General features: G+C 40.3%; 1 protein-coding gene across 1 annotated transcript; it reads left to right on the top strand.

The window, feature by feature from the left end:
• Positions 1–6,304: 6,304 nt before the first annotated feature.
• On the top strand, positions 6,305–9,854 carry LOC145052788 (uncharacterized). The gene is made up of 3 exons (XM_079000668.1): positions 6,305–6,461; positions 7,265–9,452; positions 9,564–9,854. Exons 2-3 carry the CDS (start codon positions 7,325–7,327, stop codon positions 9,584–9,586), a joined length of 2,151 nt encoding a protein of 716 aa, XP_078856794.1. The 5' UTR covers positions 6,305–6,461; positions 7,265–7,324; the 3' UTR covers positions 9,587–9,854.
• The last annotated feature ends 11,440 nt before the right edge of the window (positions 9,855–21,294 follow it).

Here is a 21,294-nt window from a genome sequence, read left to right as displayed (position 1 = left end):
CCGTCTGTCGGAGATCTTGGAACTCCCTAGCAAGCTGATGCACCTCAATCACAGGTGCAAACTCGGCCCTGAACCTGGCCAAAAAGTTATTCCAATTCATCGCATCAAGAGTTGCATCGTCTCCAATGGCATGTCCGACCTCCCACCAGTCACGTGCTCTGTCCTTTAGTAGACAGGAAGCTAGTCGGACCTTGTCCTCCTCGAGACATTTGCTTGTATAGAAAGCGTTGGTGACATCAGTCAACCATCTGCTACTTGCAATGGGGTTCTGAGCCCCCATGGTAGTCAAGAGCTCCACAAGCTCTGAACTCCCTGAACATCAGTGCGCGCGACCCCATCATGGCCGCCACCTCGGTGCGGAATGCACTCAGTCTCTCATCCAAAAGCTCCAAGATACCTTCCTTGATCGTGCCGAAGATCATAGGAGTCTGGTCCAAAATACTGCACGTGATCTCAGATGATATAAACTCCCTCATCTGGTCATATAGCTGCCCAGCTCCAAAACTCGAGCCTAATCCCTCATTGGCGCCTGAACTGCTGACTGGTCTAGCGCGTAGTGTCAACATACTGAAAAACACACCATAACAAACATCAGAATACTTATCATATCTCGATGGATCACATATACTACAAGTTCCTTGGATTCATCTCATCCTTCCTTGATTGGAGTACGGATCCTCTGCTTTCAGTAGTACGGGCCCAAACTACCTTCCACATATATCTGTACTTTCCTCAAGAACTACATTGACTCCACAAAGTCCCTTCTACTACTACTGCTTCACGCGTTAATATCATCCTGGGCTTACCCTAAGGTAATCACCATCCCACTCCCTGCCATCAGCTGCATAAGAAGTCCCTGCTATCTCCCCCTAACTATCTCGCGAATACCATTACATATCACTAAGACTAGATAATTCTTCGAATAAGAGGTCCTACCCAACAACCATTGGACTCAAACAAGAGCTGCGAAATAAGGCTAAACCTAACCTTCTAAAATTATTTAGTGCTCGCAATATGTAACTTAGTGTATTCATTTACTAGTTAGTAAAAGATAACTAGAACTCCTAAAAGCACAAAGCAAGCAACATTCGAGCATTGAGTAACTGTAATCAAGCGTGTCCTAAACATGCCATCATATCTCTGACTAATCAGTACTAGCATGCAAGTCGTAAAGCTCATACACATATAACAGGCATATAAGGCATCCTCTTAGATCCTTAGCCCTAGTCTAGCATGCAGTTCTCATAACACATCATAACATAAACTTGTATGAGTAGTTTGAGAGTACTTACTTAAGCTCGACTGATTGCATACACCACACCCTTTTCTCTTTTCAAAATCCTTTTTATAAAAATGGTTTTAATTTTGAAAATCTTTATACCAAGTCCTCAGTTTGAGTCCAGATACACCCAAGAGTGTACCCGAATCCCTCAAACCAAGGCTCTGATACCAACTTGAAACATCCCAAAATACGGTCCAAAATTTTCATTTTTAATTTATAAATAAAACCATAGTAGACCAAATCATCTCATAAAAAACATAAGTGATAGTATCTCAAACATCATATCAAAATCATGTTTCCAAACATCAGAGTATAAACATCCTAGGCTGAACAAATGGTGCGTGCACTACAATCATCCTGAGCTCTTCCCCTTGCTACCGGAAGTACCTGAAACCAAAACTGAAAACTATAAGCACGAAGCTTAGTGAGTCTCCCCAAACTACCACATACCATACACATAATCATGCTACTAGGAGATACATGCCCCACTTACACTCCAAGAGATACGGGCCACACCCACACTCTGCTAATTAGGAGATACGGGCCCCGCCCACACTCCACCAACTAGGAGATACGGGTCCTACCCACACTTTGCTGACTACGAGATACGAGCCCCGCCCACACTCAACTAACTATGAGATACAGGCCCTGCCCAAACTCAACTACTAAGCATACATATAAGTATCACACAAACAACAAGTATAATCAAGTCTATCAATTAGTCCTACATCATACTCAAATAATGTTATGAGATACGGGCCCCACCCACACTCGGCTAATGATGAGATACGGGACCCACCCACACTTAGCTACTAAGTATACATATAACATGTACGGGTCGGCCTTGGTGCCTTCGACCCGTTTAAACCAGGAGAAAACTCACCTCAAATGTCGAGTGAAATAGTTGTACGTCTCTGCTCCTGCAATCGGCTCTACTCACGCCCTATATAGAAACAACCCTTAGATACCATTCCTTTCTCAATACCCTTTTATGGGTTAACCTTGGTCAAAGATAAAGTCAAAGTCAACACTTGGTTAAAGTCAAAGTCAACACTCTGAGTTGACTCAATTCGTCGAGTCATCCTCCTGACTTGCTGAGTTCTCTTGCTACTCGTAGTCGTGATAAAGCGAGTCAACTCGTCAGGTCCCTCTTCAGACTCGTTGAGTTTTACCCTATTCAGAATCAGGACAAATCAACTCAATTCGTCGAGTTCCTTTATGAACTCGACGACTTCCTCAGTCTGTTTGGTCCGTCTTAACGGATTAAGCCCGTACTCTCCAGATCTAAGCTTCATACTCCTCATATATACTGAAAATTTCCTTTTAAGGGTAAAGTTTCCAACCTTACCCGTTAATACCTTTACTTAATGGGTTTAGCTCAAACCCTAACTCTTTAGGAATTAGATCTTGATCCTAAAGCCATCAATAGTCTAAACCAAGGCATATAAACTAAGATCTGGACCCTAGACACTACATGAACATGTAAAGCTTCCACCTTTCCCTCAATACATGGCCTTTTGGATCTTAAAAGGCCAAAATGACATCCTATAGCTTACATGGGGCTTCAATGGCCATAAAGTTTGCACCTTTATGCCATGAAGGCCCTCCATGGTTCCAGATGTGATGGTACACTCACTTGGGATGTCCATATCCCAAAGGTCAAGCTTCTTGGACCAAAAACCCAATAAAAAGATAATAAAGAGATCTAAGAAGTTACTAAGCAAGTTTGAGACTTGCTTACCAGAAAATGATGAGAATGAAATGGAGTCTCTGGATCTACTTGCTTCTCATTGAACCCCCAAGCTTCTCATTCCTTCACAAGCTTCAACACACACAAGGTTTCACTCAAAAATGGCTCACAAGCTCACAGATGCATTAGGGTTTCTGAATCTTGGGTTTGGGACTTAGAGGCTGGAAATGAGGCCAACAAGTGGGGATTAAGATGCTTAAATAGGGTGCAAAAACCCGAAATTAGGGTTTTATTATGGCAGCCCTACTCGTCGAGTTGAGGGCTCTTAACTCTTCAAGTAGGTTACTTAAAACCCGTGTCACTTCTGGTCTCTACCCGATGAGTTTGGGGCTCCCAACTCGTCAAGTTGCTCTACCAAAATGAATAAATTATAATTAAAATGCGTACCAGGAACCGGGCATTACAGGATGACTAGATTCTGACGCCACTATGGCTGCGGTGAGTTGCGAATGTGATGAAGATGGAGATTTATGTGAGGATTGATCAAGATGGAGTCATGAAAAAGTTGCAGGAGATAGATACTGTGAAAGCCCGCCCTTGAAATCGTACACCTTTTGCTTGAATTTTGAACCAGGCGAGATGAAAACGATCGACAAAAGTTGCGTTGTGTGGTGTGAATTTTTACAATATAATTTTATGACGCACCATCTTTGTAAATTTTTTATATTTTATAAAATAGACATGATTTTGTAGGACACACAAAAATAGAATTAGGTTGTCTAGTAATTATGTCTTTTAGTAAAAGTTTTTAAAGTAATTAAAGTATAATATAATCCTTCTAAACATTTAGAAATGATGCCATTGATATGCATGTTTCTATTGAAAAGACTGAATTCTTAATCTCTCTTTCTGCATTAAGGTTCATGTGTTTGTTAGTGTTGTGATTTGTACTTGAATCATCCAGGTTGCTTGTTATCGCTTGTTATTCTGTAATCATTATTTCACAAAGTTTCATTGTACATTTTTGTAGAGACAGAGTTTGAGTTGCTTTTCATTTTGTAATAATTTCATATTTGTTATTTGTTGTGAGAATCAATTAATGGTATGAAAGATGGTTTTAGAGCTTTAGATCGGTTCTGGATCTATTGTTTTATTAAGGTCTCATAGGTTTTTGTTAAAAACACTAGACGTCTCCAAACACTAGCTTTTGGATTTTTAATTTTGTGTAGTTTTGTCTAGTGTTTCACATTGATCATGTTTCCTTTATTTGTTGGTGACATCTTGGTCACATTGTGGTTATTGCTAGAAGACATTTTCTCATTAAGGACTTAATATGTGAAGTCCTTTGCTCCAACTTTTCAAAAGCTTCCCTGCCTTCAAATTATTCATAAAAATCCTTACTTTATGGACATGCATGTATTTCCTAAAATTACATCAAAATGATAAGAAATGGAGTCAAAACTTCATGCATGGCACCAATCAACATTAAAGACTAGATTTGAACCATATGATGACAAAGGGACCCTAAAGAGTGATAAAGTTGCAAACTTTATCAAAATCGTCCATTCATAACAACAAATCATGAAGGAAAGGAGCTCATAACCTAGATCTACAAAAAATGAACAAAAAAAGGTGAGAACTTGGAGGCTTACAAGAGTCTAGAAGATGCACCATGAGATAAATATGAACTTGCTAGCTGATCATTAGCTCAACATAACCTTCCTTCAACCTTCAAGTGACCAAGACACCATCAAAAAGCTCACAAGACAAGAGGAGATGTTATGGTTTAGAAAGGAGGAGTGAAGGCTGAAGAGGATGCCCTAATCTCGAAGTTAGTAACCTTAAATATGGGAGAAACCCGGAAAATCAAGGGCTTGGGTTGCAGCAGCCACCATGTCTTGGCCTCCCTCTTGCCATGTTGTGGTGTTCATCAGAACATGCGATCTAGAAGTGTCATGTCACGTCATGGTATTCCATACACCACGTCGTAGCATAAGATTTTCTCTAAAACTTTATCTTTGCCCCCATTTTAATCTTCGACTAATCCATTTTAGAAAATGAGTGTTACAAAAGTCATTTTATGGTTACCCTCAAGAGCTAAAATAGTCAAAAAAAAAAAAGATTTAAGAGAGCAAGATAATCAATTTATTAATTTATCATAGCTGGATAAATTAATTAAAATTAGTTAAAATTAATTTGGAATTAATTAGAATTAACCAGAACATTATTTAAAGGTACATGGACTGAATATTAATTCTCCAATAGTTCAGCTATAAATAGACCCTACCAGCATTCATTAATTTCGTCACTTGCTTCCTTGTGCTATGAGATTTCAAGTTTTGCAAGTCTCTTCTCCGCTCTCCTAATTTCTGGTGTTTAGTCGTTTGGGTGTAATCCTTTACAGACATTCTCTTTTGGATGCTAGAACCTTCCAGAAGCCTCAAGTTTTTTTAGATCTATAAGGATTCAAGAAACAAATTTGATTTTTTAAAGGTTAGTAATCCTATCTGGTATTGTTTAATATTTTGAAAGTAGATTGCTATATATTAGTAAAACCTAGATCCTAGGTCGCATGTACACTTAGGGTTATTTTAATTGTTTCCGTTGCCAAATACTTCATTGCTTAATAAGAAACTTGCTGAGGTTAGTGAAGCTTTTGCCGATGTCAACTCAAAATGGAGTTGTCATTACCGAGTCTATAATTCTAAACGCAATAGGTGATAACTCAGCACAATCAATAATGGATATTAAGGAAAGATTAAGACTCTTAATGAAAAACTTAATCTACAAAAATTATGGATGCCTACATGTTGATTTTCGAAAAAAATGTAATGAAAATTAACTATCATATAACAATAAAACGTACTAAAACTCCAAACTCGATCTTCATATTATGTTTTCCCACAACTTCTTCATATTTTCAAACCATTTTTTTAGTTTTCTGAATTAGTTTATGAATTTTCAAAACTGATATAATCTATTAATACATTCAAGCGTCAAATAGAAGAACCTATAAAATAATTTCGAAACTCAAATAAACCTTTGATTTTTTTTTCTGAAAATAATGATTATTAAAAGAATTTGGAAAACAAATGATTATTTAATTAAAAAAAATTAATTTTTATATAATATTTTATTAAGAATTAAAGTATTTAAAATAAAAATATATCAATTAAAATGAAAAATAATGATCATACTTGGCCCAATTCAATTTTAACCCAAGTTCCCATAGATCATTCTAGAAATTACTATTTCAAATCCTATGGTTTTCCTATTGTCAAAACAAGGTACAACAATTGATGCTTATGTTACAACATCGGGAGATTCCTCTCTTCTCTAAACTCTATGGCTGGATCATAGAACAAAGAAACTCAGGTAGGAAACCAAAAAATTTCAGAGCCAAACCAAAAATCCCTCAACCTGTCATTACTTTCCTCCCCTTTACTCCTCCTCGTGTTCTCTCTGCAAGGCTTTATCGCTCTACATTCAGTAAGTTCTACTCTACGTAAATTCTTCAGCTTTTTCCCTCCTTTTTTGGTAACATTGGCGCATTTTATTGTGTGAAATGCTTCGCATATGATTTCATCTAGGGTTTTGACTCTTTCGTGCTGCTTCGAAGTGTTTTTTCTCTCACTATTGGTAACATTTCGGTGTATTTGGTGTTTCTTATACGACTTGATATTAGTTCTAATTTTGGATTATTATGGCATAGGTGATTCTTTTGTGTTTTACTTGTGCTAAATTTTGGATTTTTCGTTCAAAATGTTCTTAGATACCCTGCAGTCTGATTCGATTGACTTAGTTTCGCCGTAATAACTTAGGTTTTGATGTCCGAGAGGTTAATTTGTTCTAACCTGATAACGGGATTTTGCTGCATTATTAGGATTCATGATTTTCGATTTGCATTACGAAAAATTGTTTTTGGGAGCATGATATTACTATGAGTAGCATATTCATATATACATTCATGTCAACTTCTATATTTTTGGAATCTAAACGCAGAAATCTGTGGGATACAGTCTCTATGTAAGACATATCAATGTACATTCATATATTACAACATTGTCCTTTCAGTTTTTCCAAATTAAAGCAATGCACTTTGACAAATGACAAATTTACCCCAATATAGCATTGTACATTCTGTTTCTTTTTCTTATGATTGGGTGAAAATTGCTTTATATTTGTTTGACATCACTATAATATAATAAAGTAATAAACAAATCAATGAAAGTACATTCCTATTTCTTTATCTGTTTATTATTGCATCTGATTTTCATTTCTTTTTATTACAGCATTCTTATAAATGAAGGGTCACGAGTAATTTGTATTCCATTTTCCAAATCATTATCACAATGGAATGCAATAAAGATGAAGCAATCCGAGCCAAAAATATTTCTGAAAATAAAATGAAAAACAACGATTTCGAAGGGGCCCGCAAATTCGCTTTAAAAGCCCAAAAACTCTTCCCTGAACTTGATAACATTTCCCAAATAATAACTGTTTGTGATGTCCATTGTTCATCTCAAAAAAAGATAAACAATTCCCAAAAGGACCTTTATGGAATCCTTCAAGTCGAAAACATAGCAGATGAGGCAACAATCAAGAAACAGTATAGAAAACTCGCACTCATTCTTCACCCCGATAAAAACAAATTCCCAGGGGCAGAATCGGCATTTAAACTCATCTGTGAAGCAAATATGACCCTTTCTGCTAAAGAGAAACGGTGTTTATACGACTTTAAATGTAAAGAATCCGCAAATCCCGAAATTCAAAAACCGCAAAGTCAAAAGTCAAAATCGGATACGAATGGTCAAAAGTCAACGTTTTGGGTGAATTGCCCTTTTTGTCTGATAAAGTATGAGTATGATCAAGCATTTTTTACCAAACAAATTCGTTGTCCAAAATGCTTCAGACTCATTATGGGTTTTGATGGTGGACCCCAACACCAACGGTCAACCGATGGGTCAACTGGTGTGGGTGGTTCGAACCAACGGTCGGATACGGGTCAACCCGTAAAACAAGAGGTTGAGAAAACTAGCAAAAGGACACGGGTTGTTGATGAAAAAAGCCCGGGAAAAAAGTCAAAAGTATCGAGTTCCAAAATTGAAGAGAAGAATGATGACGTGGAAGCAATGTATATAGATTGTAAAGATCCGGAGTTTACTAATTTTGATAAAGAAAAACAGAAAGAATGTTTTGAAGTTGATCAAATTTGGGCTTGTTATGATCCGATTGACGGGATGCCAAGATTCTATGCACAAATCCGAAAAGTTTTTAAATCCGGGTTTCGGGTACGGATCACTTGGTTAGAAGCGGATCCGGATAACCCGCCCGAGATTAAATGGGCCGAAGAAGGGTTACCGGTTGCTTGCGGTAAATTCATTCGTGGTGAAACCGAGGAAACGCAGGACTCTCTCATGTTCTCTCACCGCATCGCGTTTTCACATGGGAAAAAACGGTTTTCGTATTTTATTTACCCTAAAAAAGGTGAAATATGGGCTCTTTTTAAAGATTGGGATATAAATTGGAGCTCCGATCCGAAATCCCATATGAAATATAGATTTGAAATTGTGGAGATTCTTTCCGATTTCGAAAATGAAAACAATTCTGGTGTTGTTGTTGCTAGTATGGTGAAAGTAAAAGGTTTTGTGGGCTTGTTCCAGAGAACAAGCCCATTACAGCTCGTTGGGCGGAAGATTCCGCCCAACGAGCTGTTCAGATTCTCTCACCGTGTCCCGTCAGTAAAACTGACGGGCACGGAACGAGCAGATGTCCCTGTCGGAGCTTTCGAGCTCGACACTGCGTCTCTTCCGGACGACCTAAACGAATTCTATACCGAACCGCCGAAAAACACGGAATTTACGTGTTTTCATGATTTTGAATCGGATCGTAGGAGTTGGAAGTTTCGCGAGGGTGAGATATGGGCGATTCGTAAACCCGAGGACCAAAATCGTAAATGTTACGCACAAATTAAAAAAATCGAATCCTCTTTACATGTAGATCTACTCGAATTATGCACATCTAACGACATGACTAGGCCAAATGCGTGTGGTTTGTATAAAGCTTCAAATGGTGGAAGGCGGATAATTTCTCGGGATTCTTTTTTGTTTTTTGTGAAAGCCGAACTTAATGGAAGGAATCGGTTTAATATATATCCAAATGAAAAGGAGATTTGGGTGTTATACAATAAGCATGATGAGGATTCCACGTGTACATTTGCTGACGTGGAAGGTGAAAGTGAGGTTGTTGAAGTTGTTGAGAGAAATGGAGATATGATAAAGGTTATATGTCTTTCACGTGTGAGTGGTTATAAGTCAGTTTTTAGGGCTTCTGAGGTTGAAAAGTCAAAGTCTAGGGTTTTGGAGATACCATGTGGTGAGTTTAACAGATTCTGTTATCGGGTCCCGGCTTTTCTGTTAACTGATGAGGAAGATGGGAAGTTGAGAGGTTGTTGGGAGCTTGATGTTTCATGTGTTTCGGGTAATTTACATACATACATACATACATACATACATACATGCATACATTGTTTTGTTTGTTATAACATTCTACTTTATGGTCAACTGATAATAAACCATGGTCAATATGCAGGCACTTCAGTTGCTTTTTGGTGATTAATTTGGCAGTTTTGGGCTATCAAGTGTTAAAATTTTTGGTTTAGTTTTTAGGTCGCATTAAAAGCCAGTTCTAAATATAAATATAATACTAAATAGTTTATGGTTTACATTATCTAATTTTATGTTGGTTTAAAAAATGAACCATATGACATGTTAAGTTATTAATCTTTATACTCAAAAGCGCATTAAAGTAATTGTTAAGTGTGTTTCATTTTTATGTTTGGATGATATCATAAAGTAATTGCAAATAAAAGTTTTTATATTAGATGTTTGGATAATCTGAATGTTTGAAGTTTTGAAAAGAAAATCACTATCTTATTTTGTATTTAAAATTTGGATATGAATGTATATAATGATGAGTAGATAAAATGTAATATAGTTTAGCATTTGATAGTGCTGAATATTGATAGTGCTGAATAGTTGCTACTATTTGAGAGAAAACAGATTCAATAATTATTTTGATGCCCCCATTTTACTAATTAATTCTTCTAATTCTTGAATCCCATTTATCTTCTGTTAAAGATGAATGAATTAATGTTTGAGAAGTGCGCAAAAAAGCCTTTAACAAATCTGTGAACTCGACTTTAACACTGTTAGAATTTGGTTTATGTTTTCTGCTTAATTTATGTTTGTATTTTACTTGAAAAATGTTTGTATTTTTAAGTAAGGTATATTATAAAATTTACGTTGTGTAACGAATGATTAAAAAAATAAATGATGAGAAGAAAGGTGAAGCGACGCTGTAATTTTTTCCTCTCATGAGCAGAAACTCCAAAAGACATAATCACATTTAGTTGACAGTTTGAAAATTCAATCATACAGGATAGGTTTTATTAAAAAAAAAAAAGAGAGAGAAAGAAAAAGAAAAAAAGAAAAGAAAAGCGTAACATATGTAAAAGAGAGCACTTAATGGATAAATACATCATCTTTCCACTTAACCTATTAAGTGGTGTTTCTTTTTGACTTAATCCATATGATACTTAATGCCATTCAAAAAAAATATGATACTTCATAGGTTTAGATATATCTTGCTGTTTCTTTTTTCCTTGAATGCTAAAAAAAAGGAGCTCGTGGATAAGTTAAGAAATGGATGTCCTATATGTTCCATGATGATTCCAAATTAATTTTTAAAAAAATTGCCCTCATGTTCCCTCAAAAGAAACTCCCGTCTCCAGCACAATAGGAATATCTCTGACGTTATTTTATTATATTTTTTAGTTATTTATTTATTTATTTATTTTAAGATAATGAAATCCTTATTATCTTCTCACTGGAAAGGGGATCATCCAGGGGCAGATCCACCTTGGAGCCCGGGTAGCCCGGGATACCCCTCAAAAAATTTTCAATAGTACTGTAGTTGCGGTGATCGGCTTGAAGTGTTTCTTCCTCACTAAAACCCTAGCCGACCTCAGTTCTTTTTCAGTCATTTTCTCTCTGGTTTCGTAGCTAAGAGGGAAGGATAAGCAATTCAGATGGTCCAATACTAAGGGTAAGGGATAAGAGACTTTCCCATTCACGCTCTTGATGGACTAAATCGAGAAAAGGTCTCCGACGTAAAGCTGCGCTGCTGCAACAAAGAATAGGCTCCATATTTCATATTTTGACACAAATGGTCCCTCGGGTTGGGCATATAACCGAAATCTACCCTACATTCAACTTATTTTAACTAAAATAGTTTATGAAAATTACCGTTCACCCCCTTGACATATATATTATGTTTATTCAAAGAATAATGATTTATTATTATTAAACAATTAAAAGAACTACAGTTTTTATTTTTTTTCTTATTTTATTATTATTATTATTATTATTATTATTATGTCGAATAAAATTGCGGGTTTTATTTTTTTTTTTTCTTATTTTATATTTCGCAATTTTTTTTGGGATACCCGTTTATTTTGACTCTGGCTCCGCCACTGGGATCATCTCTTCATATATCTCTCTTTCTTCCTTCCAAAAATCAGTGATCATTGTTACATATTTGGATCATTATATATGGTGATCCATTGTTCTTCTTTTTCAACTTATTGTTTAACGCTCGAGGAAAATGAGAGTATTACGTGCATCATGGTTCTTAGATATGGCTTTTCAGGCTTGAAAAAAATAGAAAATATTGGCTTCCTTACACCTTCTTAGGGTGGAGGATATCCATTTTTTTCAACTCACTCAACCTACTTGCCACATCAAACTTTTGAATCTAGTTTTTTTTTTTCAACCCACAATATATAAAAAAGTTGGAAACTCATATTTCCCAAAGAACTCAATCAACTTGCTATGTCACTATTATTATATTAATTAAACTAGAAAATTCAAAATAAAATAAAACATAATATCTTTTTAATTAAAAAAAACTAGTACAAAAGAATACATGATAATTAAAAAATGATAATAAAGGAACCACTGCGCACAGAACCCCTCATGTCAAATGATCATGCAGATTGAGAAAAAATTGCATATAGGAACCACCACCTTGTTTGGATTTACATTTTGGCCCGATTTAACACCCTAACCTACAAGTAATTTCAAAATCATCCATTGGGTTGCAATTATGTCATTTTTAGTCCTTGGATTGGAAAGGAGTAGCCATGGGAAGCCCTAGTGGCATAATGGTAATTCTGGAGCATAAGTAGTACAATGGGCGTACATGTGAGTATGTTAAGCATATTAGGGCGTGACCTAGTATGCTGGGCGTACTAGTGTCTGGGTGAAACCCTAACTTTTAGGGTTTGTGGAGTATTTAAGCATCATTATGGCCCTTTCCCCCCATTTTTTCATCCTCCAAGTTCTGGGATCGTTTTTGGCAAACCCTAACTCCTCTAGTGTGTGTGTATGAGTTAAGAGTGTGTTTCTTGTATGCTTGAAGGAGAAGTTAGTTCATCAAAGGAGTCAAGGAAGGAAGCAAGCTTGCAGATCTGGGATTATAATCTTCTTTGCGAGCTTCAGGAGGTATAAAGCTTCTACCTTTATGCTTGGATTGTTTGGATCTTATTTTGGTAACTTTTTGGTGTTCTTCTTGTCCCAAACGTCCCATTTTTATGCATGCATTGTTTTGGACATTTTGAGCTGTCCTTTCAGACCCTAGGAAGGGTTGAAAATTACAAAAATGAGGTCCCTTTGGCTGGTTTGGCTGCATGTTGCTAATAGGATGTCTTAATGGATTAAGACCATGCATTAAGCCCTTTTTGGACGACCAAAGTCTTAAAGTTTGGGACTTTATGGTTCTTTAGTGCTTTTGAGCCATTGATATGAAGTTTGAGCTTAAGTGCTTAAGCTATTAAGTATATATTGGACTTTTGGATCTGTGAGGGTACGCCCTGCATAGAGAGGAGTACGCCCCACATACTTGGCCAGCCTCCTCGTAACTTGGTTAATGCGAGGTCTCGTGTACACTAAGCATACCTCCGGTGTACACCTCGTGTATGCGACTGTTTTGGGATCCTTTGCTTTGGGTTTCGGGTATTGGGCCATCTATTGGGGTTTGATACTTAGTCCCTAATGGACTATCTGGATAAGTGTGTTTTGGGCTAATTAAAGGATCGGACCTTGGATAAGGCCCAATTAGGAGTTGGGCCCAATTTGGAAAATTGGGCTAAGTGTGGGCCTTGAAGTAATTTGAGCCTTTTGGATCAAGATTTAGGTTGGTCTGCATTGGATTGTGTTGGGCCATCTAGAATTTTATGTGTGACATCCCCAAAATCTCGGCAAGAAAAGACCGATTTTCATTTATGTTTTTAAAATAATTTCAGAGTAAATCCTTTTGATTTAACAGAGTTGCGGAATTTGTTCCCAAAAACAAACGTGATAAAAAAAATATTTACCAAAGCATTTCATAAAGAAATGTATTTTCATTATATAATCAAAACTCAGGATGTCATGTTCCGATATAGACCATAAAGCATAAACGATAACATTACAAGTCATTCAACAAATATATACATATACAGACTTGTAAACAAAATAACTTGATGGTTCATCCATCCTATGCCCTTGCGCCACTACCTGTAATACAAATAAACTGAGTGGGTCAGGCTTGGGAGCCTGGTGAGCATATAGGGTTTTCAACCCACAATAAATAATTATATTTAATTTCCACCAACCAACAATAACCCAATTACCCATTCCCGTTATTCTCACTTTACGTCCCTAAGACAACTAACATAAGGGACCTAGTCTAAGAATATTTCATCGGGGCGACAACACATGCTTCGGGGGTTCCTCAGCAATATAAGTCAAATAAGGCAACCATGAGGGGGATGGAATACAGCGAACGAACACCCAAGTTCATTAACACCTACAGGTTATGAGCCTGCTAGCGTTCCACTGGACTATCTAGAAAAGTCCGTGGTCGTCATCTAAATTCCGCTAGATGACTGGATCAAAACAACATCGAGGCCTCTCATTTGTTTATTACACACCAACTATCTACCCATGTTCTACCCAACATATTAGTAGATAAAATATATATTTTTATACATAGTTTTAAAACCTGTATAGCATGCTCAATCAATACATTTTCCACATAACAGATGAGGCACACACACATAACACGTATTTCATAGAGAAATAATCAGATCTATAAGATAGAAGAAAGTGAATATACATTCACACACATAAAAACAAAATATACACATAACCCGTATTTCGTATAAAATATTTCATAATTATGCGTTAGAAGAAAGTAACTACACACTCACTTGATCAGAAGATGATCGGACAACACTACGGCTTGTAGAAGTAGTATTCTTCGGCAGATCTGGAAGATCTTCACAAAAAACGGACTCCTTGCGGGCAGAGCTTCGGCTCGGGAATCTTACTTCTCGGGATCTTCGGGACCTCGGGACTTGCTTCAGGGCTCGGGAATGATACCGGGGCTTCGGGATAATTCTTGCACGAAAAACAATGCAAAAACGCGAGAAAAAGGGAAGAAATGAGCAAACAACTCGGTTGCCCTCGACCTCCTTTTATAGGGGCTGGAACTTCAAATTACGCTGGGCGTAACGACGATAAGGTCGCTGACTCCCCCAAGGATAATATCGGTTAATATATATATTTAAATTAAATATCGAAAATATTTAATAAACTTCAAAAATTCATATCTTCCTTGTACAAACTCCGTTTTCGACGTTCTTTATATCCCCGCGTAGCTGAGACTACGCTCTACAACTTTTGTTTAGACTCCATCGGCTAATTTTGACTTTATTTTTATTATTTATTTTTAGTAGGTCGGGACAGGAAAACTCCGTTATAAAATCATAACTTCTTCATCCGACGTCCGTTTTCGCCTATCTTTTTATCGTTTTACTCCTATTAACGAGACCTTCGATTCTCATTTAGATTGTTTCGGCTAAAAACCGCTCGATCTCAAATCGAGTATTCGGGCTGCATACTGCTAAGTCGAAACTTCGAAAAATCATAACTTCCTCATACGAAGTCAGATTTGGGCGTTCTTTTTATGCACGCTCTCGGTTTAACGAACTCTACAACTTTCGTTTAGATCACTAAGGCTAAATATTGATCTAACGTAAATTTCACTTTTTACGTCATTCAGCGCTGCCGGTTCTGTCGCGAAACTTCGACATGTCATAACTTCTTCGTTATAACTCGGATTTTGGCATTCTTTATATCTTCGAAATCCTTGTTTCGACCACTACATCTTTATGCAAAGATATCGGGCTTATCTCATACTTTAATTTTGACGCTTATTTTATTCTTAATTCATTAAATTATAATAATTAAGAAAATAAACACATAATTCACATAAGTCACATAATACTCAAATATTTCATCATTAATACTCCAAAAAGAGTTACAAGGGTTAACCTAGACTATTACATTAATGATAATGCCTATCTTGGAAATGCGGGGAATTACATTATGGCTTCAGCTTTTGGCTTACTGGATCTTCTTGAGTGAAGGCCATGAAAGGAATTAGGCCCAATTTGGAAAATTGGGCCATAATTGGACTTAAGGAGTTTATTTTGATATTGGACCTTTTGTCATCTAGTTTGGGTCTTAGCTTGGGGCCAATTTTGAGGAAGGGTAAAAAGGTCTTTTACCCTGAATTAGACTTGTAGTATGAGTCAGCGAATAGATGTTGATGGGATGTCATTTTGGTATCTGTTAACGCATGGGTGATAGGGGATCTACAGCTAGAGGTTATTCATGGAATCAACTATTGATAAGGTGTTGTCTTGATGTGGCGGTTTGGGATCTGGCAGCCAGCAGCTAGGGATCGTCTGTGTGATCGGCAGTGCGAGGTGAGTCTTCCTCACTATACTTTCTGGTCGAAGGCACCAAGGTCGAACCATTGGTTTGTGTAACAACCCAATTTTCACGTCCAAAAATTTCGTTTGTAAAACATTACCTTGAAAGCATTAATGATTAAAACATTGTTTAATTAAACCATTTCACATCGAAAACCTAATTTGAAATCTACAACATGTAAACAATCAAACATCAGAGTATCAATCCCAGAATAAGCTCATAACTGCGGAAACAAGAGACTGTGTGTGTGTGTGTGACATGCTGCTACCGCGCCGACTCCTTTCCCCTAGCTGAGGAGGTACCTGAAACCAAAACTGAAAAACGTAAGCACAAAGCTTAGTGAGTTCCCCCATCGTACCACATACCATACAAACACATAACATACATATTGCCAGGCTATTCTGGGGTGCCTGTCTACCCGGTATGGCCATTCTGGGGTGCCGACTACCCGTGTGGCCATTTTGGGATGCCGTCCTACCCGTTTCAAGCCATTATGGGGCGCTCACCTACCCATGTCGAGCCATTCTGGGGTGCTGACTACCCTTCGGTCCTAACAACCGAACCTCGGGGACTATTTCACCCCCTACTACTACTATCACATTTACACATAACATAAACATATTATCAGACATATCTGGGGTGCCTAAACTACCCTTCGGTCCTAACAACCGAACTCTACTACTTTCACATACAACATATCATGCTAGCACATAACATATCAGGTAGTAGCAATCCTAGATGATATCACAAAGACAGTCATCTATCATACGAAACCTACTGGTGGGCCGACATTGTGGCCGTAGACCCACCGCTACTGGAAGGTAACTCACCTCGAAGTAGCTGTTGATCTGATCGGGAACTGACTGTCTACTGCTGCTCCGGAAATCCTCTGGCTGCAACTCCCACAACATACTCAATCAATCACTGCTAACTGACCTTTGGGTAAAATGACCATTTTACCCCTGATCATGTCATAAGTCAAAGTCAGAGTCAACTTTCAGTTGACCCGACTCGCCGAGTTGGCTCTCCAACTCGCCGAGTCCCTGTCCAATCGATTGTCCTGGATCCCGTCCCTACTCGTCGAGTTCTTCTTCTAAACTGAGGTTCAAGTACTTCATCCTACTCGCCGAGTTGTATGAATAACTCGCCGATTTCATCTTCATCCGAAGAACACTTTATACTGTGACTCGTCGAGTTGTATGAACAACTCGCCGAGTCTGTTCTTGATCTAAGGAGATTGCCTTGAACTCGCCGAGTCAGGGCATGGACTCGCCGAGTTCCTCCATGGATGAGTTTGGCTTCTAACTCACTGAGTCACACCCCGTGACTCACTACTCGCACTCGACACAAAGAAAAGGGGACAACTCGGAGACTCGCGAGTAGACTCGCCGAGTTGTATGAACGGCTCGCCGAGTCATCGCCATGCAATCACTATATACGCAATTTTGCTCGATTCCAGTCTATGCCATTCACAGATCTGGGTTCCTAGAACATGAATGACATGTAAAGTTTCTAATTTTACGTGTAGATACTCACCAATGAGGGATTTAGGGCTCAAAATGCCTCAAAAGGGTAGATCTAGGGTGAACAAGCAACATGGGTCCATAAAGGTAACGGATCTGAGCTCCTGGAGCTCAATCTTGCCTAGATCTAAAGGCCAATCAACTTATTACGACTTATATTGCACATACAAGTTTGGGGAAGGGCTCAAGAAAGACTTAATGGAGCAATAAGCATAAAAACATAGGGAAAACGGGTTATACCTCAAGGAAATCACTGAGAGAACACTAAGATGCTTGGCTTCCTTCCCTTCCTCTTGATCTACTCCACTTCCTTCTCAAATCCTTCAAGAACACACCAAAATGCTTCAAACTCTCAAGGAAACAAGCTTTGGAACGAGGGTTGGGAGCTCTGAGGTGAATGGGGGCTGGCTTGGGGCGGACATGAGGTTTAAATAGGGTGCAAATCCCTGAAACTTAGGGTTTCATCCAACAGCGGTGACTCACCGAGTACAGGATATGGACTCGCCGAGTCGCCAACTTAAACATGTCTCGGGTCCCGTATCTACTCGGCGAGTCGGACCTATGACTCGTCGAGTCCAAGGCTAAAAAAAATGGATAATAGACAAGTGGGATTTACGTACCAGGAACCAGGTGCTAAAAATCTCCCCCACTTATTTTAGACTTCGTCCTCGAAGTTTGCTGCTCGATCCTGGAACAGCTCAGGATAATGCTCCATCATCTCCTCCACCGGCTCCCAAGTCCACTCCGAACCCTTGCGGTGCTTCCATTGCACCTTCACTAGCTCCACCTTCTTGCTCCTCAAATCCTTCGACTTCCTGTCGAGGATTGCGATTGGGCGCTCAATGTAATTCAGGCTGTCATCAACCTGTATATCCTCTAACGGAACTACCGCTGAATCGTCCACTAGACACTTCTGCAGCTGAGAAACATGGAAAGTGCTGTGGATCTGGCTGAGCTCGGCTGGCAGATCCAGCCTATACGCCACCTTGCCCACCTGGGCTACAACCCTGAACGGTCCGATGAATCTCGGGCCCAACTTGCCCCGCTTCCTGAATCGAATGACGCCTTTCCAAGGCGACACCTTCAAGAGAACCATATCCCCGACTTGGAACTCCAAGTCGGATCGACGCTTGTCAGCGTAACTCTTATGTCGACTCTGAGCAGTCTGAAGCCTGCTCCGAACCTGCTGGATCCTCTCGGTCGTCTTGAGCACCACTTCGGTGCTCCCCATGACTCTTTGGCCAACTTCACCCCAACATATCGGGGTCCTGCACCTCCGTCCGTACAACATCTCAAATGGATGGCGGTCGATACTCGCGTGGTAGTTGTTGTTGTAGGAGAACTCGACCAAGGGAAGATAGGTATCCCAGCTACCACCGAAGTCTAACACGCACGCCCGCAACATATCCTCCAAGGTCTGGATGTTCTGCTCGCTCTGACCATCCGTCTGCGGGTGAAAGGCGGTGCTAAAATGCAAACGAGTGCCCAACTCGTCATGAAATCTCTTCCAAAATCTGGAAGTAAAACGCACATCCCTGTCCGAGATAACCGATACTGGCACCCCGTGCCGCGCCACGATCTCCCTGATATATATGTCGGCCAATTTCTCGGCCGATATGCTCTCCTGAATCAGGATAAAGTGAGCACTCTTGGTCAATCGATCCACAATTACCCAAATCGAATCCACTCCACGCGCGGTCCTGGGAAGCTTCGTGATAAAATCCATCGTGATATCTTCCCATTTCCACAGTGGAATATCCAACGGCTGCATCTTGCCATGCGGTCTCTGATGTTCAGCCTTGACCTTCTTGCAGGTCAAGCACCGCTCCACGTACCATGCCACATCCCGCTTCATGCAGGGCCACCAATAATCTAGACAAAGATCCCTATACATCTTCGTCGCCCCGGGATGAATAGAGAATCAGGACTTGTGCGCCTCCTCCATCAAAATCTGGCGCACGCCTCCGTGATACGGCACCCTCACCCTGCGGTGTAGTGTCAATAGTCCTCGACTATCATAATCAAAGGAGGAGACCTGAACCACCACACGCTCGCTCTTCCGATGCTCCTCCTTGATAGCCTCCTGTTGAGCCTCCCGAATTCGCTCCAACAGGGGAGTCACCACGGTCATCCTCATGCAAACGTCCCTGATCGACGCCGCCTTGCGGCTAAGCGCATCGGCCACCACGTTGGCCTTCCCCGGGTGGTAGAGGATCTCGCAATCATAATCCTTTACCACGTCCAACCACCGACGCTGCCTCATGTTCAGATTCGGCTGATCCATGAGGTACCTCAAGCTCTTGTGGTCCGTGTAGATGGTACATCGAACCCCGTAGAGGTAATGTCGCCAAATCTTGAGGGCAAAAACCACCGCCCCCAACTCCAAATCATGCGTCAGGTAGTTCGCCTCGTGAGGCTTGAGCTGCCTCGAAGCGTAGGCAATGACATGCCCCCTCTGCATCAGTACCGCGCCTAACCCTGAAATGGACGCGTCACAATAAACCACAAAAATCCTCTACGCCCTCTGGCAGGGCTAAGATCGGCACCTCGCACAGTCTCTGTCTCAGTGTCTCAAATGCAGCCTGCTGCTCGGGTCCCCACCGAAAGACCACGACTTTCTTTGTCAGTCACGTCAGGGGTACGGCTATCTTGGAGAAATCCTGAATAAATCTTCGATAGTAGCCTATTAGTCCCAGGAAACTCTGAATCTCAGATGGAGACTTCAGAACCTCCCATCTCATCACGGCCTCGACCTTGGCCGGATCGACCAGAATCCCGTTCTGGTTGACAAGGTGTCCGAGAAATTGCACCTCGCGCAACCAAAAATCACACTTGGAGAACTTGGCATACAAGCTCTCCCTCCTCAGGGTCTCCAACACCTCTCTCAGATGCTCCTCATGCTCCTCCTGAGTCTTGGAATAAACCAAGTTGTCATCGATAAAGACTATCACAAATCGATCCAGCATCGGTCTGCATACGCGGTTCATGAGGTCCATGAACGCGGCAGGATCATTGGTGAGCCCAAACGGCATCACCACAAACTCATAGTGGCCATAGCGCATCCGAAACGCGGTCGTCTGCGTATCCTCCTCTCTGACCCTCATCTGATGGTATCCCGAACACAAATTGATCTTGGAAAACCAAGACGCTCCCTGAAGCTGGTCAAAGAGATCATCAATCCTCGGGAGTGGGTAACGGTTCTTCACCGTTACCTTATTCAGTTCCCGATATTCTATGCACATCCGGTGCGACCCATCCTTCTTTTTCACAAACAGGATCGGGGCTCCCCAGGGTGAACTACTCGGACGAATAAATCCCTTGTCTAGCAGCTCCTGCAGCTGCGTAGACAACTCCTGCATCTCGGGAGGAGCCAACCGATACGGTGCCTTGGCTATCGGAGCAGCACCAGGAACGAAGTCAATCTTGAACTCCACCTGTCGCTCCGGAGGTATCCCAGGAAGCTCCTCTGGGAAAACATCTGTGAAATCTCGCACCACCGGAACCTCGCTCATTGTCGCCTTACCCGCCTCCTGGGTATCCATCACGTATGCGACATATCCTGCGCATCCCTGCTGAAGGTAGCGTCTCGCCCTCGCTGCTGAACATACTGCTGGTCCACACTGCGACCTCTCGCCATGAATCACTAACTCTCCCCCGCCTGGGGTCCTGACCCGCACTAGCTGTTGCGCGCAATCTATCACCGCCCCATTAGGGCTCAACCAATCCATGCCTATAATCACCTTGTTCCCACGCAGCGGAATGGGAACCAGGTCTACTAAGTAGCGCTCCTCAAATAGACGCAATACGCAATCCCGAAACACCATCGATGCTCGCACCGATCGATCATCAGCAATCTCTACCTCCAAAGGGCAATCCAACATGCCTGAAGACTCAGGAAACTTCTTGCTAAGCGCAAGG

Source organism: Lactuca serriola, chromosome 5 (genome assembly GCF_051521515.1).
Source record: "Lactuca serriola cultivar US96UC23 chromosome 5, Lser_US96UC23_V15, whole genome shotgun sequence".
NCBI classification, from domain to species: domain Eukaryota; kingdom Viridiplantae; phylum Streptophyta; class Magnoliopsida; order Asterales; family Asteraceae; genus Lactuca; species Lactuca serriola.
The sequence above is the reverse complement of the archived record's forward strand: the minus strand, read 5'-3'. Positions and strand labels throughout refer to the sequence as shown.

What these genes read in the sequence shown, in the direction of transcription:
- LOC145052788 (XM_079000668.1), top strand. Translation starts at nt 7,325, where the DNA reads ATGGAATGCAATAAAGATGAAGCAATCCGAGCCAAAAATATTTCTGAA. An exon ending in TGATGTTTCATGTGTTTCGG is followed by an intron (nt 9,453 to 9,563) that starts GTAATTTACATA and finishes GTCAATATGCAG; the next exon opens with GCACTTCAGTTGCTTTTTGG.